The 22,101-nt window shown below is 40.8% G+C and overlaps 1 protein-coding gene across 2 annotated transcripts in view; it reads right to left on the bottom strand.

Moving 5' to 3' along the window:
- Positions 1-22,101, bottom strand: part of grin2ab (glutamate receptor, ionotropic, N-methyl D-aspartate 2A, b) — a 94,655-nt gene that overhangs the window by 71,795 nt on the left and 759 nt on the right. The window contains exons 1-2 of one of the 2 annotated variants that reach the window (XM_046371444.1): positions 17,007-17,649; positions 15,975-16,181 (exon numbers count right to left, since the gene is read on the bottom strand). In XM_046371444.1, coding sequence (XP_046227400.1) covers positions 15,975-16,181; positions 17,007-17,024 — 225 coding nt within the window. In that variant the 5' untranslated portion in view covers positions 17,025-17,649. Of the gene's footprint in view, positions 1-15,974; positions 16,182-17,006; positions 17,650-22,101 lie in introns of those variants that run through there. The other variant, XM_046371450.1, reaches the window with a different exon arrangement.

Below are 22,101 nucleotides of genomic sequence, written 5' to 3'. Positions count from 1 at the left end.
TATATATATATATATATGGCAAGATGTGGCTAAGTTCACAAAGGCATTTGCGTGGGGTTTCACTTCAAGGTTAGAGTTGAAACATTCATCATATGAAGTCTCTTAAATCTGTTAGGATTTTTTGTAAAAGTAACCTAAGAGTCACCTCTGACCAATCCGACACTACTGTGTTATTCCATTTCCCCACTAATTATCTTCATTTTGCCGCTAATTACATCTGTATCAAATTGACAGCCGGTCAGTGCAATGTGAGAGCTGAGCACTGAATTGTACAATTAGATTAATTAGATCTTTGGATGCTGTTGGAACCACAAAAATAAAACGAAATGATGGGCAGCTATAAATGAAAGTGGAGTTTTGAGTTTCTGCAGAAGGATCAGATGAAGTGAAAATGTAATTTTATACAAATTATTCAATGACAAATCAGATTGACAAAATAAGTCATCACTACTAAATTATTTTATAATTGACATTTGATTGAAGGTGAGTTTTCTGTTAAATACGTCATATCATCATTGTTGGGTGCTGAGGTAGCATGTGATAGCAATGGGGTTTTTTTTCACAGTTTCTACTCTTTGTTTCAATTTGTTAATCCCCGTAGTATCCAGTTCCAGATTTATGTAAAGATTTGCACCGGCAATCTGCATGAAATCAGTGTGTGATTTACTAAAGCAGTAGCTAATTATCAGCTAACTGGGACTGTCTTTTAGCTGTACTGCATATAAACATCTTCAAAAATGCAGTTCAGTGGTGAAATTGGGATGCAATGCGGATGTGGAAATAAATCATGAAAGAAATCAAGCTTAACTTTTTTCAAACCATCCACTAACTCCTGGATTAAACTCTAAATAAGATAGTACTTTGCGCGTCTATAAAAAAATCTCAAGTTCTAGAAAACCAATGCAGTATGATAATTAAAAGTACACAATATTTTCAACATGTTTTACATGTTGTCACAACTACTTTTCAAGCTTCCAATCACCATAATGCATTAGCTTAGGGGATGCAAAGTTCAAGTTCAGGTTTAATGACTACAAAGCAACACCAACTCCATCCCATCTTTGTCATGTTTATTGTTTAAAAATGGTGCAATACTGCATTTCCTTGTTATTACTGTTCTTCTGATTAAGATATGGTCACTCATGATTTCTAAATCAGAGAGATTTTTGCCTTGTCCACTTCAAATCTGCACCTGCGTTGTAGAGGCGAAGAATTTCCCCTGTAAAACTGACCCTCGAATACTGAGTGCGCCTTTTTAAATGTACCAGAATGTGCAGTCAACCATGTTTATCAAATCTCCCCCCTGTTATGTGCGCAATCCTCCTTTAAATGCTAAATGCATTTGCATGAAGAAGAGAGGCACACTTCACTGATCACACGCAAACTATGTCTCAGAAGACAGGCAGACAGCGCTTCCAGGCCGGTGCATCTGTTTGATAAATAACACGCACATCAATACAGTTTTACTTTGTCTCGTGCTGTTGGATTTTTATCCGCTAAGCAATATAACTGGACAGCACTGCCAAAGTTAGCACCTTTATTGCTGTCCTGAGTAGCTAACAACCATTGCATAATGCGCGTCTGATACAGATTAATGAGCTGCAAAGGTATCACTGTATGTGTAACAGAAAGAAACATATAAATGCTGCAGATAGTTTGTTTATGAGATGTTTTAATTTATCATCTGAATGGTTTCGTTTTCAAGACACACTCAGACATTAGTCATCGCTGAGCCACAGTTTAGGGTCAGGAGTGCATTAAGCAAAGGAAGAAAAGAAAGTTGAGCAGGCAAGTTACGCTTTCCCCACTTGTAGTGTGGACTTTGTGTGCCTTTTTAGAGGAGAGCAGTTCAGTGTTATGTTTGTTGTCCACCCACCTTTATTGTTTCTTAGTTTTATTTGGCTGCATTAGTACCGTGAGAAGTTAGCCAAGCTTGTCACATTACTGGACAGCCTGTGCTACGCTGTGTCTCAGTTGAGTAAAGAAAAAAAAATAAAAGATTAAAACACACTGCAGATGGTCGTGTGTCGTCATCGAGGAAATATTGGAAAATGTCTTAAAAGGTGTGAAATCTTTGGAAAAAGGAGATTTTGCCTGCTTTCTGCTTGGTTTTTATTTTTGAAACTGGCAACAGTTTGACTGGCATCCTCCAGTAAAAGTCTTGGGCATGCAGTGGTACTGGTTGCCTGCAGTTAGCATGTCAAGTACGATCTGGTGTCAGCAAACAGGTAAACCAGGACATCTCCCTTCATCAGGGTACAAAGACGCACATTCAGCCACAGACATTTACAACTGCTTAAAATAGTATCATTAGATGCCGTCAGAAATCAAAAGTATAAAGACAGAAGGCATTTTTTCTTCACTAAAAAAATGTAATTCTGGGATTTTATTTAGCATATGTACATGTTTATGATTTGTGATGGAATCCTAAGAGAGACGAGGCTAAAATCTATGAAAGACAACCGAATGTAATTCTCTGAGACGACGATGTTTACACTGATTTATGATATGCATAGAAATCTTGTAACTCTGTTTGTGAAATGTCAGGTTTAAGATAGAAAGCCCAGCAGTCGAGCAAATACTGAGGGAAGGCACACACACACACACACACACACACACATCTGCATTTAATGGGTTTAAACAATATCTCTGATACTGACAGCTTAACGTTCGTCCAGCTGTCATTTAGCATTTAATCACTTTTAACTGATAAAAATTATATTAAAAAAGTCAGCAGAAATATTGCATTTGCAGCTGACACATTCATTCAATGGGACACTGAGCCGTTATTGGTCTGATGCTGGAATTATCAGCATCAGTTATATTTATCTTAAAACAATATGTAGCTTATCAAGTCTTTTTCTTTGCTAATTTTTATTTTACTTCAGATAAAATACTTTGCCCTCTTTTCTTTAGAAAAATGCTCCTATACACAACCACGGTGTATTCACTTTTTGTGTATTTCAAGTAGACTTTTCTTTAAGTCTATAGCTGTAATTATGTATTAATTGTATACATAAGACAAGATAAGATGTGATATTTATTATTTATATATAAGTTTGTAATACATATATGATTAAGGATTTTAGTATATGTAGTGTATAAGAATTCTAAAGTATTTTTTTCAAAATTTACTGACTCACATTTTTACTTTTGCAAGTTTTACTACGCATCAGGAAATTTTATATGTTTCAACATTTAGTATTCTTGTCAAGCTTGACACTTGATATGATGATACATCTCTGAGGTGGACCAGCAGAGCCACCCTGAGTCTCTGCCCATCACCTGTGGAGTACCACAAGACAATGTCCTGGAAATGGAATAACAATATGGACATTAATTGGACATTAAAAACAAACATATGCAGGGTTTTCTTTCTGTGGGTACTCTGGCTTCCTCCCACAACTGGGAGACAATTGGCTAATCTACGCTGACCCTGGGTTTGAGTGCACGAGCATGTGTGATTGTCTATCTTTGTGTGTCTGCTCTGTTATTGACTGGTGCACACATTGACCAATAAGAGCTTTGTTGGCAGGATTAAGGGTGGGAATGTTGTCTTCCCACATAGTTTGGTGCTGCTGGACATGTTTCTGTGAGTCAACCTACAGAATTAACAGCTCTTAAACTGACATATCTGTCAACTGAAACTGAAGTCAGTGGGAAATCGCTACTATATTACTGTTGGGCAAATTACTTGAAAACCTTAATCAGTAATACTCCTTGAGAACATTGTTACTTACTCAGCAGCGAAAGACTATTTCTTGCTACTTTACTTCCTGTATGTAGCACAGCTCAGTCAAATGTGCCTTTACATAACTCCACATCCTCCATCCCCACACATCTTTTCTAGTAAACACAGGTAGAAACAGAAGACTGCACATTGCGGTTTAACGGGCAAGAGGCTGTACAGTTTGGAAGGATTTATTGATCCATTTTTGTTTTGACTGTGCTGTTAATCCATGTACTGGGCCCTTAGAAACCCTTAACACAGAAACACAAAGTAGCACGAAACAAACTGGTTGCAGTCACCCTCAGGCCTGAAGCTTGAAGTCATGCTGCCAGGAGTCACTTCTTACAGACCTCACAGACTCCTAGTGGAAGACAGAGCACATTATATTCAGCTCGCAGCTACTTTTAGAATTAGTTTGAGAAGGTGTGCAAATTGTAGATAGCCTGCCCTAACAGAGTTTGTCTCATAAATCGTGACAACTGTTGTCTTTCTTTTATGGGTGTCTGTGATACTATTTACCAAGTTTAATTTCTGAAACAATATATTGAGTCTTTGTTTATATGATTCAAATCTCTAGTGTTTTTTTTTCCCAATATCCCTTCATGTTGTCATCCATCTTAACAAAGGCTGATCAACCCTTGTAAACACAAAGTACAACTGCTTCGTCTTTCTATCACCGAAGTCTGACGTGTTGTACAATGTGTTTTACAGTTGTGGGTGGTAATGAGTTATATTTACTCCATAAGATCTATTTGAGTAACTTTTTAAAGAAAATTGTACTTTTCAGAGTAGATTTTTTGAGAGAAATCATTCCATTTATTCTGTTTCATTTGGATAAATTAATTATGTTACTTTTATTTATTATTGTATGCATTCGCGCACTCAGCAGGTGATCTGTTATCCTACTGCAGCCACGACTCTATTCAAAGCAGCCTAATGGCTCAAGGCACACAAGTATGGCTTTGAAATAGCGCTAGTAGCTATTATTAACAGATGAAATGACAGCACAGTGCAGCAGCCTCCGGTTGTGAAATCAGCAGGACATCAGAGAACTGTGCTGACACTGAGTTGACAGAGAGCGGTAGGCTAAGGGCGTCTGTTGTGTAAATCCTAATAAGTTTGATAATATATACACAAAGTATATCACGCTTCAAAACTGCTCCTCCTTTCTGTAACTTTTAAAGCTAACAATGTGTGAGTGCAGAGCGGCGTGCATTTAACTAGCCGCGCCCTTTGGTGTAGCCTGATGAAGAGAAAAACGACATACTGGGCTACTTTTATTTCATGTGGACAAGACTGACACAACAGTTCAAACCCAGATGGTCATCCATTCATCCATTTTCTATACCGCTTATCTGTCAGGGTCGCGGGGGAGCTGGAGCCTATCCCAGCTGACTACGGCCGAGAGGCGGGGTTCACCCTGGACTGGTCGCCTCTCACACTCACACCTAGGGGAAATTTAGAGTAGCCAATTAACCTAATGTGCATGTTTTTGGGATTGTGGGAGGAAGTCGGAGTACCCGGAGAAAACCCACGCAGGCACAGGGAGAACATGCAAACTCCACACAGAAGGGCCCAAACCGGGATTCGAACCTGGAACCCTCTTGCTATGAGGCGACAGTGCTAAACCCAGATGGTCAACCTCATTATTATCATCCTAATTAGCCTAAATGGACATCTGATATGAGACATTTTCATGAAGATAGCGATTTGGACACTTAAGTAATTTTTGCATTTACTTTGCAATATTTTTGTATCCTAATTCAAGTAGTTATCTTTGAGTTATCTCGAGTTATCTATGCGGTTTATCTTGGTGATGATTTTTAATTCTACTTGAGCACTTCTTTCTGAAAACGCATTGTATTTCTACTTTAGTACATTTTTTGGCCTCTCTACCAACCACTGTATGAATGTATGAAAAAGGCTGTCAATAAACCAAACTAAAAACATTTCCTGTTGAGTCAAATGACTCCAGCAGACATATTTTGCAATATATAACTAAAACAAGGTACAAATGTCGTGTTTAAGTTGGAGGCACGACAACAGTACACGTAGATAAAAACACATTTTCTTAGCAACTGAGAAACAAATAATTATTCACAACCTTTTTGCCTCCCCCACAACTAGTATAAAATTAAGAAAAATGGTTTCAAATCAAAGCAGTTTCAGTGCATCCCCTCTGAATTATCTTAATACAGGTGCACTTTCACATCATATACTTAAAATATGCCTCTGCTGACCTGGGAGTACCAGGGTTTATATTTTCAAGAAATTGCTCTGCATTTACTAAAGCAAAGTGTGTATCATTATCCACCCACCCAGACATTGAACTGCAAAACACAAATGTTTGTTGTCTTGATTCGACAGCAGAATACGGTGGAAAGGTCTTGTTTGAAATATCACATTTTTATTTGTTTTAACATTGATGTAAGTTCCGAGTGCCTTCCTGTTTGTCCTCGATAAAACCGCCTGCCTGCTAAACAGCCTTTTTCCATATCAAAGTTTCAGCAATGCGGAGAAATACGTGTATGTACATGTGTCAGGGGGACACACTTTTGGCCAGTTGTATCTTCATTTATTTATTTATTTATTTGCATGCTTGGGGTAGGTGTGGAACCAGGGGAACAGAAAATGTCCGCGAGAGTTCTGTCATTCATATTTTATTGGCAATAAATATGAATAAACAAGGACAATGCCAAACTCCAGAAAGGACACACTGCTTTATTCATTTAGGACCGCATTGTGTGTTTTTGTAATGCTCTGTGTGTGTGTGTGTGTGTGTGTTTGACTTTGAGGGTATTTGTGCTTTAGTGCAGCAGGATAAGAAGCATAAGAGAAAGACACAACCCCTGTGGAGGACACTAAAAGGCAAAAGGTACGGGAGGGGTAAGAAAGGGCATGAAAATAAAGTTATTATGAAGCTGTGCCAAGCTGGGTAAATGTATAGTCTTTCTGGCAGGATAATTCTGACCTTGGAGTGATGGAGAAAGGCCATATTGTAAATTAATTTGCTATTCCCATAATATTTTACATTAGAACTGCACTTAACTCTATTTAGGATGTGATGTAGGACTAATTATAAAGTCTAAGGAGTGAATGTTTGCATGTATAATAATGACATAACGTAACAAATATGTTTTAGTCAAAGAACTCGCAATGTTAGGTGCAGAAAGAGGGTGAATGAGTGTAATAACCAGAAAGTAAATCAGAGAATTCTTTGCACGAGTTTGGAGGACTTTTGGCAAACGTTTTAGCAGAACATTTTGGTTTGTTTGAAAAATGTTTACATGAAAAACTGTACGTTAAAAGTCTAGTTAACCCCAAACCAAAGCCAGAAAAACAAAAAACATGTACAGTATGAGCTGAGAGTGGGCCATCCTTATGAATACACAATTTTTCTTGCTTTTAATTATTCAAAGCACCTGAAACATTAAAATGACACAGGACGGTTGTAGACAGTTGTAGATAGTTGTACACTGGTAAGCCCTGTGAGACAATCTGATGTAATGATGGAATAATTCTGCTTTTAATTTTTAACCAAAAACTGAATTTGTACTCATTTTAATGCATGACAAGCAAGCCACCCTCTTGATCCATGTATAATTGATAAAAGCGAAGGCATTTATTAATCCACCGAAATTTCTTCTATTGCGGTTAAAAGGTAAATGAAATAAAAGTACTTACATTTTTAAAGTGAGATGCATGCTGAATGACTAACAGCTAAAAGCTGAATTAAACTATGGACGTTTGAGTAGTTTCTGTTCTTGTTTATGTCATATTCTGAAGGTGGCTTAGGCACATAAAGCAGCTGTATCCAAAAGATTATCAGAGTTTATGTGAAATGTCATGATACTGATGTACGTTGCAACATTTCTGGAAAATTGGATAGATGTTAAAAAACGTTATGGAAACATCTCAGGAGATAAGAGACAAACGGATATCATTTTGGGGTGTATATATCCACATCGCCCACTCCTAAAAGAAAAACAAAAACAACCTACAAACTATCTCCCTTCCCAAAGCTGCAGCTAATAAACTGTTAGACTGATGTGACAATGTATTAGACTATTTATTACAGAGAATTGAGGGCGAGTGCCCCTCATTCTCACGATGGTCATTAATTAAGACTTCAATGGCAAGTTTCAAACTCCATCGCTGACGAAGCTTGCGAGAGACCTGAAAAAACTTCAGTTATTATTTCCATCTCATTACTGTTCTCAGGCAGTGAAAACTGCAATGTGGCTCTTTTCATCACGGTCCTGTCATATTTAAATAAAGCCATTATATCACATTCATGTAAAGGAGGTCTCCTATACTGTATATTTTAACGCAAAAACAAAAAGGCATCATTTTAACAGACAGCTTTTCAGTTTGTGAAATGCAAAATAATTTATGCTGGTGGTCAAGGCATATATTTGATGGCTGCTTTTCAAAAGGCTCCAACATGGGATCTGTCCTTGATCATACATCTCTGGGCACCAGTGTCTGGTCAACATATGTTTTTTGATGTGTTGCTCATTGCTGTTAAGAACTGCACTTGGCAGGAGGAGACAGAGGCTTCAAATGTTCCCGCATCACCACATGCCCTGTCTGGCTGAGACAGCACCTGTCGCCAGCATGGAAGGGAGCATTATACCTGCAGTAATATATTTTGGATGATTTACGGATGTTTTGGGAATATTTTTGGCCACTGCATCTCGCTGCCTGGCGGAGTTATGAATAAGATCATGTGGGAAAAAAATGAATGTAAACTGACTACACGCTGACACACTAAATCAGAGAGTGATCAAGGTCCTATTCATGTGGAAATCAAGTATAATTTTACTTGATGATTCCTTAAAAATTTGACCACGTTTACAGCTAGATACATCTTACTTGCTTTGCCATCAGTTTGTTTTTAATATACCTAATAATCATAAGTGTGGAGTCAATAGCGCTGTGTGATTTGTTGCTCTCACGTTTGTCATACTTCACAATAACTTATTATCATGTCATACTAAGGGTATTATTGCTATGCAAATGTATTTTACATTAAGAAACCATCTACAAATATTGCAGGTTTCTGTTTTTTGCTTAAATATTTATCAAATCAGTGTGTGTGTGTCTCCACGGTAAGCACTGGGGTGTGAGAAGAAAAATCTACTTCAGTACCCATGTGCACCACTTGAATCATGGACAGGGCTTTATAAAAAATGCAGTTACTATATTACAGAAAATGGCTGATCTACAATTATATAATGAAAGTAATAATCATCTTTATAGAGCCCTTTTCAGAACACAGCACACTGCGCTTCACAAACGCATAAATAACACACACAAAAAATCAACAGCAGAATCAATAAAAGCAGAGTCTGTGCTCCAAGAAGTCTCCCAGGTGCTGTGTTTGTACAAATTGGAGACAAGAGAGACCTTTGACTGAGGCAAAAACACTGAGTAAGAGCAGTTTAAGTGAGAAGATATAAAACCATAGACAGCTTTTACCAAATCAATACTGGATAAAATAGCTTAATTGTGATTACTTTCCTTTCTTGGAAGAAATGAAACAACTCTTAAACAACTCTTTATCATTTTATCAATGATAAAATGCAAGTGGAGAACCCGAAGCTATGGCCATAAGATGGACAACTTATTCACATTTACCCCATCAAAATGTTTCGTTTCAAGCCTTAGTTGTGCAAAGCAGTAACATTGCTCTCCTATCAGTGGCCTGACAGTGATTGTGAGTGACAGGCTGTCAGAAGGACATAAAAGACCCACAGATGTCTGCTTGCTAGCCACAGTGTCTACAAGCATGAATATATGTACTGTCTTTATGCATTGGCTCGCTGAACGAGCACTTTAACACCGTTGAGTAAGCTAGACATGCAGCTAGCTCGCTACCTAGTCGGTTGTTCAGCAGTTTAAAGGGTTCAGAAAGATACTGACGTCTGTATAAAGCACATCGAACACGTAACTGGAATGCTATTGGATCGGCTAAACCACATCCGGCTCACATTGTGATCAGATCTCAGTCAGGTGTAAATGCAATCTGTACAGTTACCACATTTTCATGAAAGAAATCATCCCAACAATCTGAAAGGTTGGACTATCCATCTCAACCGAGCTACCACCTCATAAAAAGCCACTCGACTTCTTTCTTGGAGAATGAAAATCCCCTACAGAACTATTACTTCCAATGGGGCACAAAATGATCGTTGCCAAATTCACCTGCTCCTTATACCTTATTTGCATGATCATAGAATTGAGCCAAATGGACGCTTAAACACTCTCAACAAGATGCACACACAATGATTAGGAAAGAAGAAGCAGCAAAAAGGTGAATAAATCTTTTCAAGCGTCACAAACACTTGAAATGACTCTTTGTACGATCAGAATTTGATCTGTTTGGTCCCATAGCATTTGGAACGTCTAGTTTCCGAAGTCTCTCGAGTGCGTGCTCTATGGGCCCTCTTAACTCCGATGTGCGATTAAACCTGCCGAGGTTTTGTCAGTAAGCAGCTTTCATGGGAACGAATGAGGCACCATGTTGGAACATTAGATTCTGTTTTCCAGGCTTCACAGGAACAAACTGAACCTGTAGCAGCTTTGGCCAAAATTTTAGGGCCCTACAGTACTTTGCCTTGTCTGTGTCCCATCTTAAGAGTTCATTTGAAAAGTACAGGGGATTCCCTGATTCAGTTTTAAAGGAAAAAAAGCCTTCCTTTAAAAGAATTATTAATAATAATTTCAAATGTCTTTAACCACTTAGCTACAGCAATGAGCAACTTTAATGCTGCCAAATAGTCCCAATGCTTCATGGAAAGATGTAGCTGAAAACACATACACAGAGTGGGGATTTTCCTGTACTGAAATATCTACCAACATTGAAAGTGCTTATGGCCTGTAAGTTTTGAATCCATTTACAAGCCTATGAATTACTTGAGTCGCTGTTTATATCAACACACGCACAAGTTATTCAAGATTATTTTTTTTTAAATGCAATTGATTAAACGCGAATTTGGAAAAAAGAATTAGCATGGGTAAGATAATGGAGTGATTTTTCTTGGTCTGATACTGTCAGATTAAATTCCCTTAACATCACTGGTTCAGTTAGTACCAACTGTCTTCCTCTTACAGTACAATAAGATCGTGCAGCTCTAGCAAACCATTGTTTAAAAAAAGGGCCCTATTGTGCATTATCTCCTCTGGTAGTATAATCTCTGATTCACTGTAAAAATGTATTAATCATCTCAGTGACACGTTGAGCTAATTTGCCTTAACATATGTAATACATGAATCTGAGTGGCAGCCGTTTTTCATGGAATCAATGAGACCTCAGCTTCTGGCAGTGAAACCTGCTGGAGACAAATAAAGTGGTGGAAAGGTACTGATACATTTATGTGAATAATATGCTCCTCATAGCCACAGAAAACTGAATCAAATTGGATTTAAAATGCTAAAGAATGTCTTAACTAGGACAGCGTAATATCAGTCTGAACCAAAATCTGGTGTCTGTAAAGGCAGAAAATTGGAATAAGGGTTTTGGGTATTAAGTTGGCCAAAATGACAGGGCCAAGCTGGCCGCACTTGGGCACCTCCTAAGCCTCTTTTTGAGCTTGGAAAAACCCTCAGACTGACAAAGTGTGAAAGACATCATTTAAGGTAACAACTAAGCCTCCTAGGAAGCTGGAAATGTTCTCACTCTCGAAGCCACATGTTGTGCTTAATACTAATCAAGCTAATTCAAAAGCACACTATTCAAATAGACACAGTGGGGGGTTACAATCCAAAATGAAACATCCACCATCTTGAAAGCCTTAAGCTTTCAAATGAAAAATGAATGCCGACATCAAAGGAGAGCACATCTGTGTGCATCTTTTTTTTTTATCAGTGACCACTGACTATCAATATAATTACAGCTGTGCTAAAAAGCACTAATCAATATTTTTTAGTTAATAATGGATCAAATCACTACTGTAATATTAAAGGTGTTGCTTTCAGCTTTGGCAGTTCCTCTCTGTGCAGCGTCTTAATGTCTGTTTTAGCTTAGTTTCTCCACTCTCATCAACACTGTCTCCAGCCACAACAGGCAGTTGTTTTAAGTGAGAATCACTGGGACTTAGGTAGCTAGAGGCATCTCAAAATAAATGCTGATGTTGCTCCATGTCTGCTAGAACATTCTCCACAACAGCATCATATGTCAGCGTTGTTTACAGCTTGTTATGCTACTGTCAAGTGGCCATAAATTCAATTATTCCCCACGATCTCTAAACTTAACCAAGCAGTTTGAGCTGTCATCAGTAAAAAGAACTTAATCGAAGTCCTTTGTGCCGGTGATTAGAGTTTATGGACGATAAGCGAAGCAAAACCACACATCTTCCTCTCAGATCAATAAAGGAAATGGCCCTTATTATTATTTTATCTTTTCACGGCGATTTCTGTTCGATCTGTCTCCAAATTTAATACATTTCAATATTTACTGTGAAAATATGACATGTTACATTTTGGTCAATCATAAGATCTGACTAACCACCAATACAGGTCAAAAAAAGCCATCCGTTTAACCTTCATCTCACCATCTTTAAAACAAATAATGTTATCAATAGTAACATTCTACTGGGCAAAAAAAAAAAAAAAAAGCTTTGCGTGAACAGCAGCCTTAACTCAAACAGCCTTATAAAGAAAGTTCACAAAGCCACATTCATCAACCACCCAGCTGGTCCATCCATCTGCAGCAGAGACATTTGGGAAGTGAGACTGTTTTTACAGATTAAGATAGAAACATGAAATGCTTCTTTTTAATTCACAGTCAAGATGTATAGGTGGAAATTTCTTGGTTACAGCTCTTTTATGCATGTCATCCCTCTAAATCCACCCTGAAACCACCTCTCAACTAGGATCAAGATTATCCTGATTTTCAGCATCAGAATGATCTGCCTTTGAGTCATGAAGAACACAGATACAAGTTTTAAGATTGATAAAAAAAAAAAAAGGTAGGATTTGATTCCCAAAACCAAATCCTAGCCTGTGCAACCACAATTATTATTTTTCAGGTTTGAAACACCCAATTTTTAGATTTATTCCAATCCGATTACTTAAATCCTATCAGTGAAGTCTTGAAAACTGGGCTGGAACTGGATAAGACTTATCTGGAATCTTGAGCAGACGGAGAACACATTAAAAAGACACTGATGCAGGTGTGTATTAACGATAAACATTTAGTCATAAGCCCCTTCAATTTCAAACTGCCATATAAGTCAGTGTTGGTGCTGAGTACAGTGTACAGGCTACAGCAGTATGAGGCATCAAACCACCCTTTCTTTCAATGGTTAAATCTTAGTTTTGAATATCAAACCGGCATCTTCAGATTTTTTATTTATTTCCTGCAACTGATAGGTGGGAAGATCACTGATGAAAAATTACATACAGTATTAATCTGGGAAATTTTAGTTTTAAGTGTAGAACAAAAACCGAATAACGCAAAACACTGAATATTTGTGTTTTGAGGCGTGAAATGGTGAGATTTACAGACGTACAGCTTCATTTGAAAACATCACCTACGGCAATCTCCATCCTAAAAATATCAGTTCCAAAAACCTGTATTAGTCAAACCCTACTTAATATCACTATGGCTCACTAACTCATTAAATGAGACCACCAACTGGGTTTTGATTAAATGATTAAACAGTGCACGTTCTTAAGAGGCTTTTGGGTTATTAACTTGCTTCTGAGGCTGCACTATCACCCATCAATATACAGAAGATCAGCAGGGGTCAAATGACTCATTATCATATGTCACTCAGTCCTTTTCGCTGGTAATTGCGAGGAACAGGAAAATGAAAACGCTCATTTTCATCCTCTCAAGCTTTATGTGCGAGGCCTTTGACCTGTGATCGTATGTACAAAGGCGGCGAGCGTGAGGGCAGGACATCAGTTTTCACATTCTTCTGATTTGTTAGCCACCGAGAAACAAACGTAGCCAAATTTTGGTGGTGGATTTCATCAGGACGAGATGATCTGTCTGGCCGTTAACGTTCTAGCCAGAACCACAGCAATATGAATATTATTTTCGAACGTGCAGGTTGTCAACTTCAGTGGATAGTGAGCTCCAACCAAAAATACTGTGCAGATAAGGGGGATTATTTGCTGTAGCTCTTATCTCAGGATATGTCAATACCTCCTTCAGGACAAATACAGCTACAATGCAGGGCAGGAAGGTGCATATTCCACCCACAGCTTCTTTGGCTTTTCTGTTTTTTAAGCGTCTTTATAATTATTCTTCTTAAGCTCTAGGTTTCAATCGTGTACTCCTACCTAAAATCCTTTATATGCTCATGGAAAAAGGAGCAGAAAAAAGGGGAGAGGATACGATCATTTTTAGTTGGTTTTATTCTAGTATTTGTGACTCAAATGCCTTTTAACTGAGCTACACAAACAGCTAGTGCCATAACATAACCTGAACTGAAGATACCTGAGTAAAATTCTCATGGCTTAGTAATTATGGGTTATGATCAAACATGCCATTTCATTTGAAGATAAAGCTATTTTGCTGATGAGCTATTCTTTGAGATTTTGTCACAGTGAATACACAATAATAACTGCAATACTTTCAGTAAAACTAATGGTTCAGCAGAGATTAAAAAAAAAAAACTATGTATCTTTCATGAAAAGAAAGAGACTTCTGCATGAATGCTCTCTGAACCTCTCCCCACTTCCAGGCATATGTAGATTTGGGGCTAATTTTATGCTCTAGCTCTAAAAATGCCTTGCACACTACCAAAAACCAAAAATACTGAGACCGGGGTGACACAGATGAGTCTGACTGCTCACCCTTTACAGCCTTTTATTTGTGACAAACCTCTCAGAATACCCTCTTTTAAAACATATTTTTTGGAAGAAAGCAGTACACAGCAGAACCACAAGGGAGAAACACACCTTCTGGATCTTTGCTACCAACTCAGGTACAAGAACTTAATGCTTGTGTGAATATCACCAGTTCCTCTTAGGTGCCATCAAAATAATCTCAAGAGGGCCATCTTGTTAAAGGCAGCACAATAACATGTTGAGAACAGCACATTTAATGTGAGGGATTAAAAAGCTTTAACTGCAGAGAAGCAGAACCACACAGTCTCACTTCTGACTACGCTGACAAGCTGCTTCGAGACAATACAAGCTGAACTACAGCACCTGCTTTGCCAACAATAGATACGGTTCACTGAAGAGCTCAGTGAGATGCATCCCGACACATAATTTCGACACTGTGTCACGCTGGAACCAAAACGGACCTAAGAACATTATATGCATCACATCGCTGAGAATTTTTAATGTTCATACTCCTCCTGTTTGGTTTTGTTTCAGTAGTTGGCTAATGGGAGACTATGAGAGATGAAGATACAGTGCCCAGCTGAGCAGGAGACACTGTCAGGAGTGATGACAAGAAAAAGAAAGGGAATAGAAAAGTACCCTACTATAAAATACTGTTAAGGTTTTAAAGGTGTTATGACATCACGCCCAGAATTCACTGCAGCTTTGCACAAGATATTTATATTAATGAAGACAGCGAGAGCTCTCGACATTCGCTGCTCCCCACTCTATTGCATTTATGCCCTACAGAGTTGATCTCCTTTTGTGCCATCCCACTATTCAAAAAAAGAAATAGGCTACTGCTGAGCTCATCCTCAGTCGCTCACTCTCCTCAGTTCTAAACAACACCACCACGAATCTGCTGTGGCATGAATGATAATTTGCCCTACATGATCATGGTAGATTTACACACACACACATACACACACATATCATTAGGGTCACTGCTTTGCCACGAGAAATGATTAGTCCGTTGGAGGACTGTAGGAATTAAGGGCCTTATGTTCTGTCACGTCACACGCCTGCACTCAGATATGTCAGACTCTTATAGTTACCCCCCATATAACATCTGTGTGTGTGTGCACGTGTGTGTGTGTGTGAGAGAGAGAGAGAGAGAGAGAGAGAGATGGCTTCCATGTCCCTGAGAGGAGGAGAAGACACTTTGTGTGTCAGACTTGGCACGGGAAGCGGGAGGAAAACGGAAGAAAATGTGTTTCTACAACGTGACTGCATTCAAAGCCTGAAAACTGTAATTTGAGATATGAATTCATTACACGGCTTCTCATCAGTAGCCGAGGATAATGTGATGCAACAGCGCCGCTTAGCGTCACACAGGGCCCTGCGTGAGCCGCTCTGGCGCTGTTTCTCCCCTCTGATCGCCGCTGCCGGCCGCGGTGCTTACCTTCGTTGTCACAAAGCGTGGCTGCTGCGGGTTTGCGGTCGCGGGGGTTTTGCGCCTTCTTCTTCGGAGTCCGTGCGATGAATGCTGAGTTTTACTGCCGTGGTGTGAGGGCCCGTGCAGGCAGCCACCATGACCTGTCCGTTTACTGGCATTTTGCTTCCTTCTCACAGCGTCGGTCAAACCAGAGGAAAAGTGTTCAAACTTGATCTGAAAGGAGGAAAATAAAAAAATGCTATTCCTCGTTGCATTGCACCCCTCAGAAGCGCAGACTTGTTGAATTTGACTGTGTTGTATAAAAGGGACGCGCGCCTGCGTCTATATGAGCTATAAACATTATTACACAATGTCATTATGCTCCCCGTGACTCATGGGCATTTTAACAGTTTGAATTTCGTCAAATGCCGGCTCATCCCGAGTGCCCGCGAGCGTGTTTGTGCGTTTCTGCACGCGCGCGCACTCTTAGCTGTTTGTGGCCGTGTTTGTGTGTTTGTGCGTGAGCGCGTGCATGCGTGCCTCTTTTGGGGACGCTGAGGCATGGGCTTATTGGATAAAAAGCTTGCGTGACGAAAACACAAGTTAAATTCAAAGGTGAAATGGTGTACGTTGAGAGAGGCAAAATAGTAGGCTGCTACACTCTCTCCTTCTGTGTGTGTGTGTGTGTGTGTGTGTGTGTGTGTGTGTGTGTCAGAGAGAGAGAGCGTTAAAAACAGCCTGTGGCTCCTTAGCGATTTATTCTCCTCACGCTCCTCTCTCCGGTGCCGGGCTCGTCTATGTAGGGCATGCAGCAGGTTGTGTGTCGGGGACTCGGCTCGGACGAAAGAAGGAGCGGAGAGAGGAACACAAACCAGCCACCCCACCACCACCACCACCACCACCCCGCCTCTGCTCCACTTTGAGAGGCAGAGAGTGAGTGTGCGGCAGATATTAAACCAACGAAGCCCGACAATCGCAGCTCAGTTCCCGCGTCACCCCTCCGAGAGGAGTTAGTTCTGAGATAAGCCCCAAAAAACACACCAATTAAAGCTAACTCACCCCATTCCCGTGACACATCTCTCCAGGCGGCCAGGTGGAGATGACATTGCAGCCTGTTACTCCATTCGGGTGCCCTCGGCAGGAGTGGGAATCACATACGACTCTCCTCCGTCAAATTAATCCATCAATTTCTCCTCCATCCAGTCCCCCCCAAAACACACCATCACGAGGATAAATCCACCTGTCTGCCTCTGAAGACCTTCCCCCTCCGCCACCACCTCCCCCGGTAGATAGGTAGTATTCCTCTCGGTTAAGGTGTCAAACACCGTCCATTTAACGGCGGAGACAAACTGGGGAAAAAAGGGGGGGTGAGAAAAAGCCGCTGGTGTGCGGGGATCAGTTAGACTCTAGAATCCAAAACAACGGTTGGTTTGGGATCTCCAGCGGCAGCCCCGCGCGTTCCGCAGTGAGGGCTCGTGGACAGGTCCGCGCGCCTCCTCCTCCTCCTCCTCTTCTCCTGTCCTCCTCCACCTCCTCCTCCTCCTCCTTCTCGCACCGCTCGCAGATTCTTGGAGACTGAAGGGGGGATTCCGTCACAAATAACATCAAACACACACACACACACACACATACACACACACGCGCACACGTATATTCACACACGCACTCTCTTGCTCTCTCTTTTCTCACTCACCCTCTGCTCTCCCTTTCACGCGCTCTCCGCACGAGCTCCGCACTCCAAAATAAAAATAAAAGAGGGTAAAAAAAACAAACAAACAAAACAAACAAAAAAACCCCAGAACACAAAAACACCGTAAACAAGTTTAAACGGGTCGAGTTATCTTCGCAGCTCTCTGCGCCGCACGGCAGAGGTGATGCTCCGGCAGCCGACCGAGCGCCCGGGTGGAAAGAAATAAGGAAATATTTTCTACGGCAGTCTCTTTACCCCGCAGCCCGCCCGCCCACGCTGCGCTGGCTGAGGGTACTTACACATCAGCCTAGTTAATTAAACATATGGGCAACGGGCCTGAATGAGCGAAGGCTGGTGTGGTGGAGGGGAGAGGAGGGCAGCGGTGGTGGGTGACTTGGGTGACTTCATCTTCCCAAGATAAAAAGATATGAAAACGATGTGTGGCAGGGTGCGCACTGGGGACGTTTCGCCATGTCTACCCATCCAAAAAAAAGGCGACACCAACTTCGCAGCTCGGTAAAACTGATATGTCTCTTCCTTGTCTGTCTCTCTCGGGTTTTTTTTCTGTCTCTCTGCTTGTCGCTTTTCCTGTCGTGTCAGATGAATGAAGACGCAAGAGAGGTATGGCGCACACCACGATTCGTCGTCTGTGGCATCACCTGGTGCCACCTCGCCAAACGAAACCGCGTGCGCGCGTTTGTGCGAGCATCTCTCTTTCTCGGTGTGTGTGTGTGTGTGTGTGTGTGTGTGTGCTGTGACGACTGTCTCGGCGTCAAGCAAGTCGCAGCGTCGCGCCTCCGCTCCTCACAGCATCCACTGCGCACAGATAAAACATTTCAATATCCGCTGAACTGTTGTTTCCTGACCCAATCCCCACGCAGGCAATCACCAACATTAAAACACCGACCCCGAGCAAAAGGGGTGAGATAAGGGAAAATAGAGTCAACATAGTGAATTACACACCTCAATTAAACATAATTAGCAGATCAAAACTGCAGCACAGGGGGGTCCTCAGGGAGCGCTGACAAACACCCCCTCTCCCTGCATCTCTGTCTGTGCATCTCCCTCTGAGTGTTGCCTTGGAGTCCCATTGCAGACAGATGGTGTAGATACCGCATGGGGTCATGTTAGCAGGCCAGGGATCTACTAGGACTGGCTGTCATACACACACACACACACACACACACACACAAAAATAGCTTAAGTAGACCAGCGGGCTTATTATTAAGGAACACTTCACTACCCGTCTCTTCCTCCTCCACCTCCTCCTCCTCCACTATCCCGAGAATAAAAATCTCCACCTGTTGAGGTCCTCTATCCTCCTCCGTCAGAGCCCGAGCCTCCTAGGCTTGGAATAAAAGAAACAGACGATTGCATAACGTGGACATAAAAGAGAGAGAGACAGACCACAGGAAGAATAGAAGAAGGTCTTCTTTTCTTTTGAGGAAAAATTCCTGGGGTTCCAAATATAATAGTTCTGCCTTTCTTTCATACCATCCCACACACAACCATTGCCTGCTATTTACCCATTAGAGGCATCCTATTGGGACAGGCCGGACCCAGGACACCCCCTTGGGAACTGTGTGATGCCATTAATGGTGGATTTCATTTTTAGTTTGGTGACTAAAAATTAACCCCAAAGGAGTATTTCCTAAGCTTGTCTTATTCTATATTTAATCATTAAGCTGTTGCCAAGGAAATAAAATCATATGTTTTTCTGAGCAACCAGAAATGAGCTTTTAAAAGCTGTCCTTTTGTTAAAGTATAATCTCATTCAGCGGTATGCATGCCTGCAGACCTCCTTACAGTAATTTCTGGGACATGACCTTTTGCAGGGTCCTGTCTGCGCATGAACTTGAGGATCTCTCTCTCATTTAGTATGCATCCATCCGGTGCAAGCCAGCACCAGCACCAGGACAATATAATGAGTCAGCTCTGCCCTGTCTGGAGACGGTTGGAGGTATTAAGGCAGTAGGGGTTTTGAAACTGTCTGAACATGCGTCCCTGTTACTATAACTGATTTATAACCGCTGGTCTCGGGTTGTCATGCATCTTTCATGGGCCAGCAGCACACTGAACAGAAGTTACCCAGTTACCTGCAGTTGTGGTGCTGCAGAGAGGCGCCGGACACACTCACACATGCAGACACTCAGCTTCGGGGTCAAATCTGGCTTTGCGCATCCAAACACGTCAACGAGCCAGCCGCCTTTACCTCTTTATTTCTGCCGTCTAATTAAATTTCATAAGGATAATGTGAAAAGCCCATGCCAGTGTGTGATAATATTTGAAAAACAAGGGAGGCCCATTACCACTGCGTAGTGTGTCAACGGTGCGCTAACTATTTTGTTATTACTCTGTATAATTATTGAAGACAAAAGCTCATTCTACTAATGTTGTTTGGCTAATAGTCAAAGCCCAGTACTCCAATATTCCTGCAACGAATCAGAGGAAAGCCAAAAGAGTCCAATTAAAGCAGCTCCAACTATGAAACCAGCAGGCAGACTCACAAACAAACTGATGAATAAATAAATAAATAAATGAATAAATAGATAAATAAATTACAGGGAAGAGAAAACGATTACACAAGGCCTCTGACAAAAATGATGTGGGCAATTTTTGTATCCATGGTAACTGACTTTTTCAGAGTGTCACCACTTTTATTTTGGCAGAGGCGCAACCCAGATACATATGGTTTATGTTCTGCAAACGGTGCCGGGCTACACGAGTCTCCATTCATAAACAACTGGCCATGCTAACCGCCACAGGACGCCAGCCACTCATTCATAAACTGATGTACACCGGCTCCAGTGAACACACCTACCCAGCACGAGCAGCAACCGCCCCCCCGGCTGCAGCCAGCCCACTGCTGATGCAACAAATATGGAAATCTTTTAAAGCACACACTGCTAATTAGCTGCATAGCTAAACTGAACCCCAGTCCATAAAAGCCTGTAACTGTCAACTTTACTTAAAAATCCTTTTAGTAAAAAAAAAAAATGCATTGTTTCCATGACAACAAGGCCTGATCGCACACTTTTTATTTCTATTGTCAGTTCGTATGGTGGATTTTATGCCTTTTGGGGGCGGTTACACCAAGTCCTTAGTCTGGATTACCTGCTAAAGCTCACATGGTCGGCTACCTCACAGTAGTTCCTGTAGCATCACCCACTTCCCAAGGTTTTCAAATGCTTTGGCATCCACATACCAGCACAAACTAGAGCTTATCTGACAAACATCAGGGCTTTGATTGACAGGCAAACACAATAGATATCCACAAAAGAATGATTCACTGTAATGTTTCTATGTAACTGGAAGTAAGCTGGTTGGTAAAGAAAGTAGGTGGGCTGCATTCAGCCTAATGACTGTACGATGAGCCCACAAGACAAAATTCTCTCTTTTATACAATGATCTTGACATTTTTTTCCCTCAGACTGAGGCACACAGCAAAGACATTGCATTGTAGCTACAGTACATGTCTTTATATAGACTCAGGAAATGAATCACTCTGTCAATAGATGGTCAGAAAATAAACAGAAATGTATTCAAGGCTTTCTATCTGGAACAGAACGGTGTGATAGCTGGCATTTATCGAGTTATGGATGTCCTCTCTCTCTCCCTCTAGTCTGTCGTTTTACTTTGTCTCCCTCCCTCTCTTGCACTCTCCACCCTCTTTCGCTCCCTCGCCCACAGAGAGTGGGTGACCTGGAATGAGCTCTCCTACAGACGGCACTGCTTCCTACAGCCAGACGGGCAGTATGGAGTGCCTGGATCTCAAACAAGCTTTAGGCTGACTCTCGAGTTTCTACCTTGGCGGTTATTGTCACCCTATTCAGATTTATGGGCACCTTTGAAAACCGCTCATCTCAAAAACTGACGGATGATTACTTTCTGCCGCAGTGCTGATCACAGTTAAAAGTTCATGAGTGCAGCAGCCAAATCAATTAGTTGGGAGTGATGCACTGCTGTGTCTTTCTCACTTGGCCACACCAGCAATTATCTTTAGCTTTGAAAAGGTCAGTCAATGATTTAATAATTAATTGCAAGTAAGGATTTAGAAAGTTTTGAAGCGTTAGTGAGAACTCTCTTTATGAAAATCATCTGTCGTCATTTTCAAATACAAAGACCAGAATCATTTTTTTTAGCTAAAATACGAGAACAAAATACGCAGAAATGTGAAATCTCTACATTACTCTGATGAAGTAAGTTTATTTTAAGTTGGTCAGCACAAACATAGGGATTTGACTGATGGATATTTTGAATAAAAAAATAATACACATTACAATAACTGAAATTAGTTAACTTGAATTTTCAAATTGATCTCCTATGCAAACTGTCCATCCACACAAAAGGTTCAGCTTGGGGCAGTTATCATGAAAAAATTATAACAGACGATCGCAGATGATCATACTCATCGAAATTCAAAATTTTGGGCAAGATGCTTGCTCGCGGTTTTTGAAGCTTTTG

The sequence above is a fragment of the Scatophagus argus genome, chromosome 2 (assembly GCF_020382885.2).
Source record: "Scatophagus argus isolate fScaArg1 chromosome 2, fScaArg1.pri, whole genome shotgun sequence".
In the NCBI taxonomy this organism is placed as follows: Eukaryota; Metazoa; Chordata; class Actinopteri; family Scatophagidae; genus Scatophagus; species Scatophagus argus.
The sequence above is the reverse complement of the archived record's forward strand: the minus strand, read 5'-3'. Positions and strand labels throughout refer to the sequence as shown.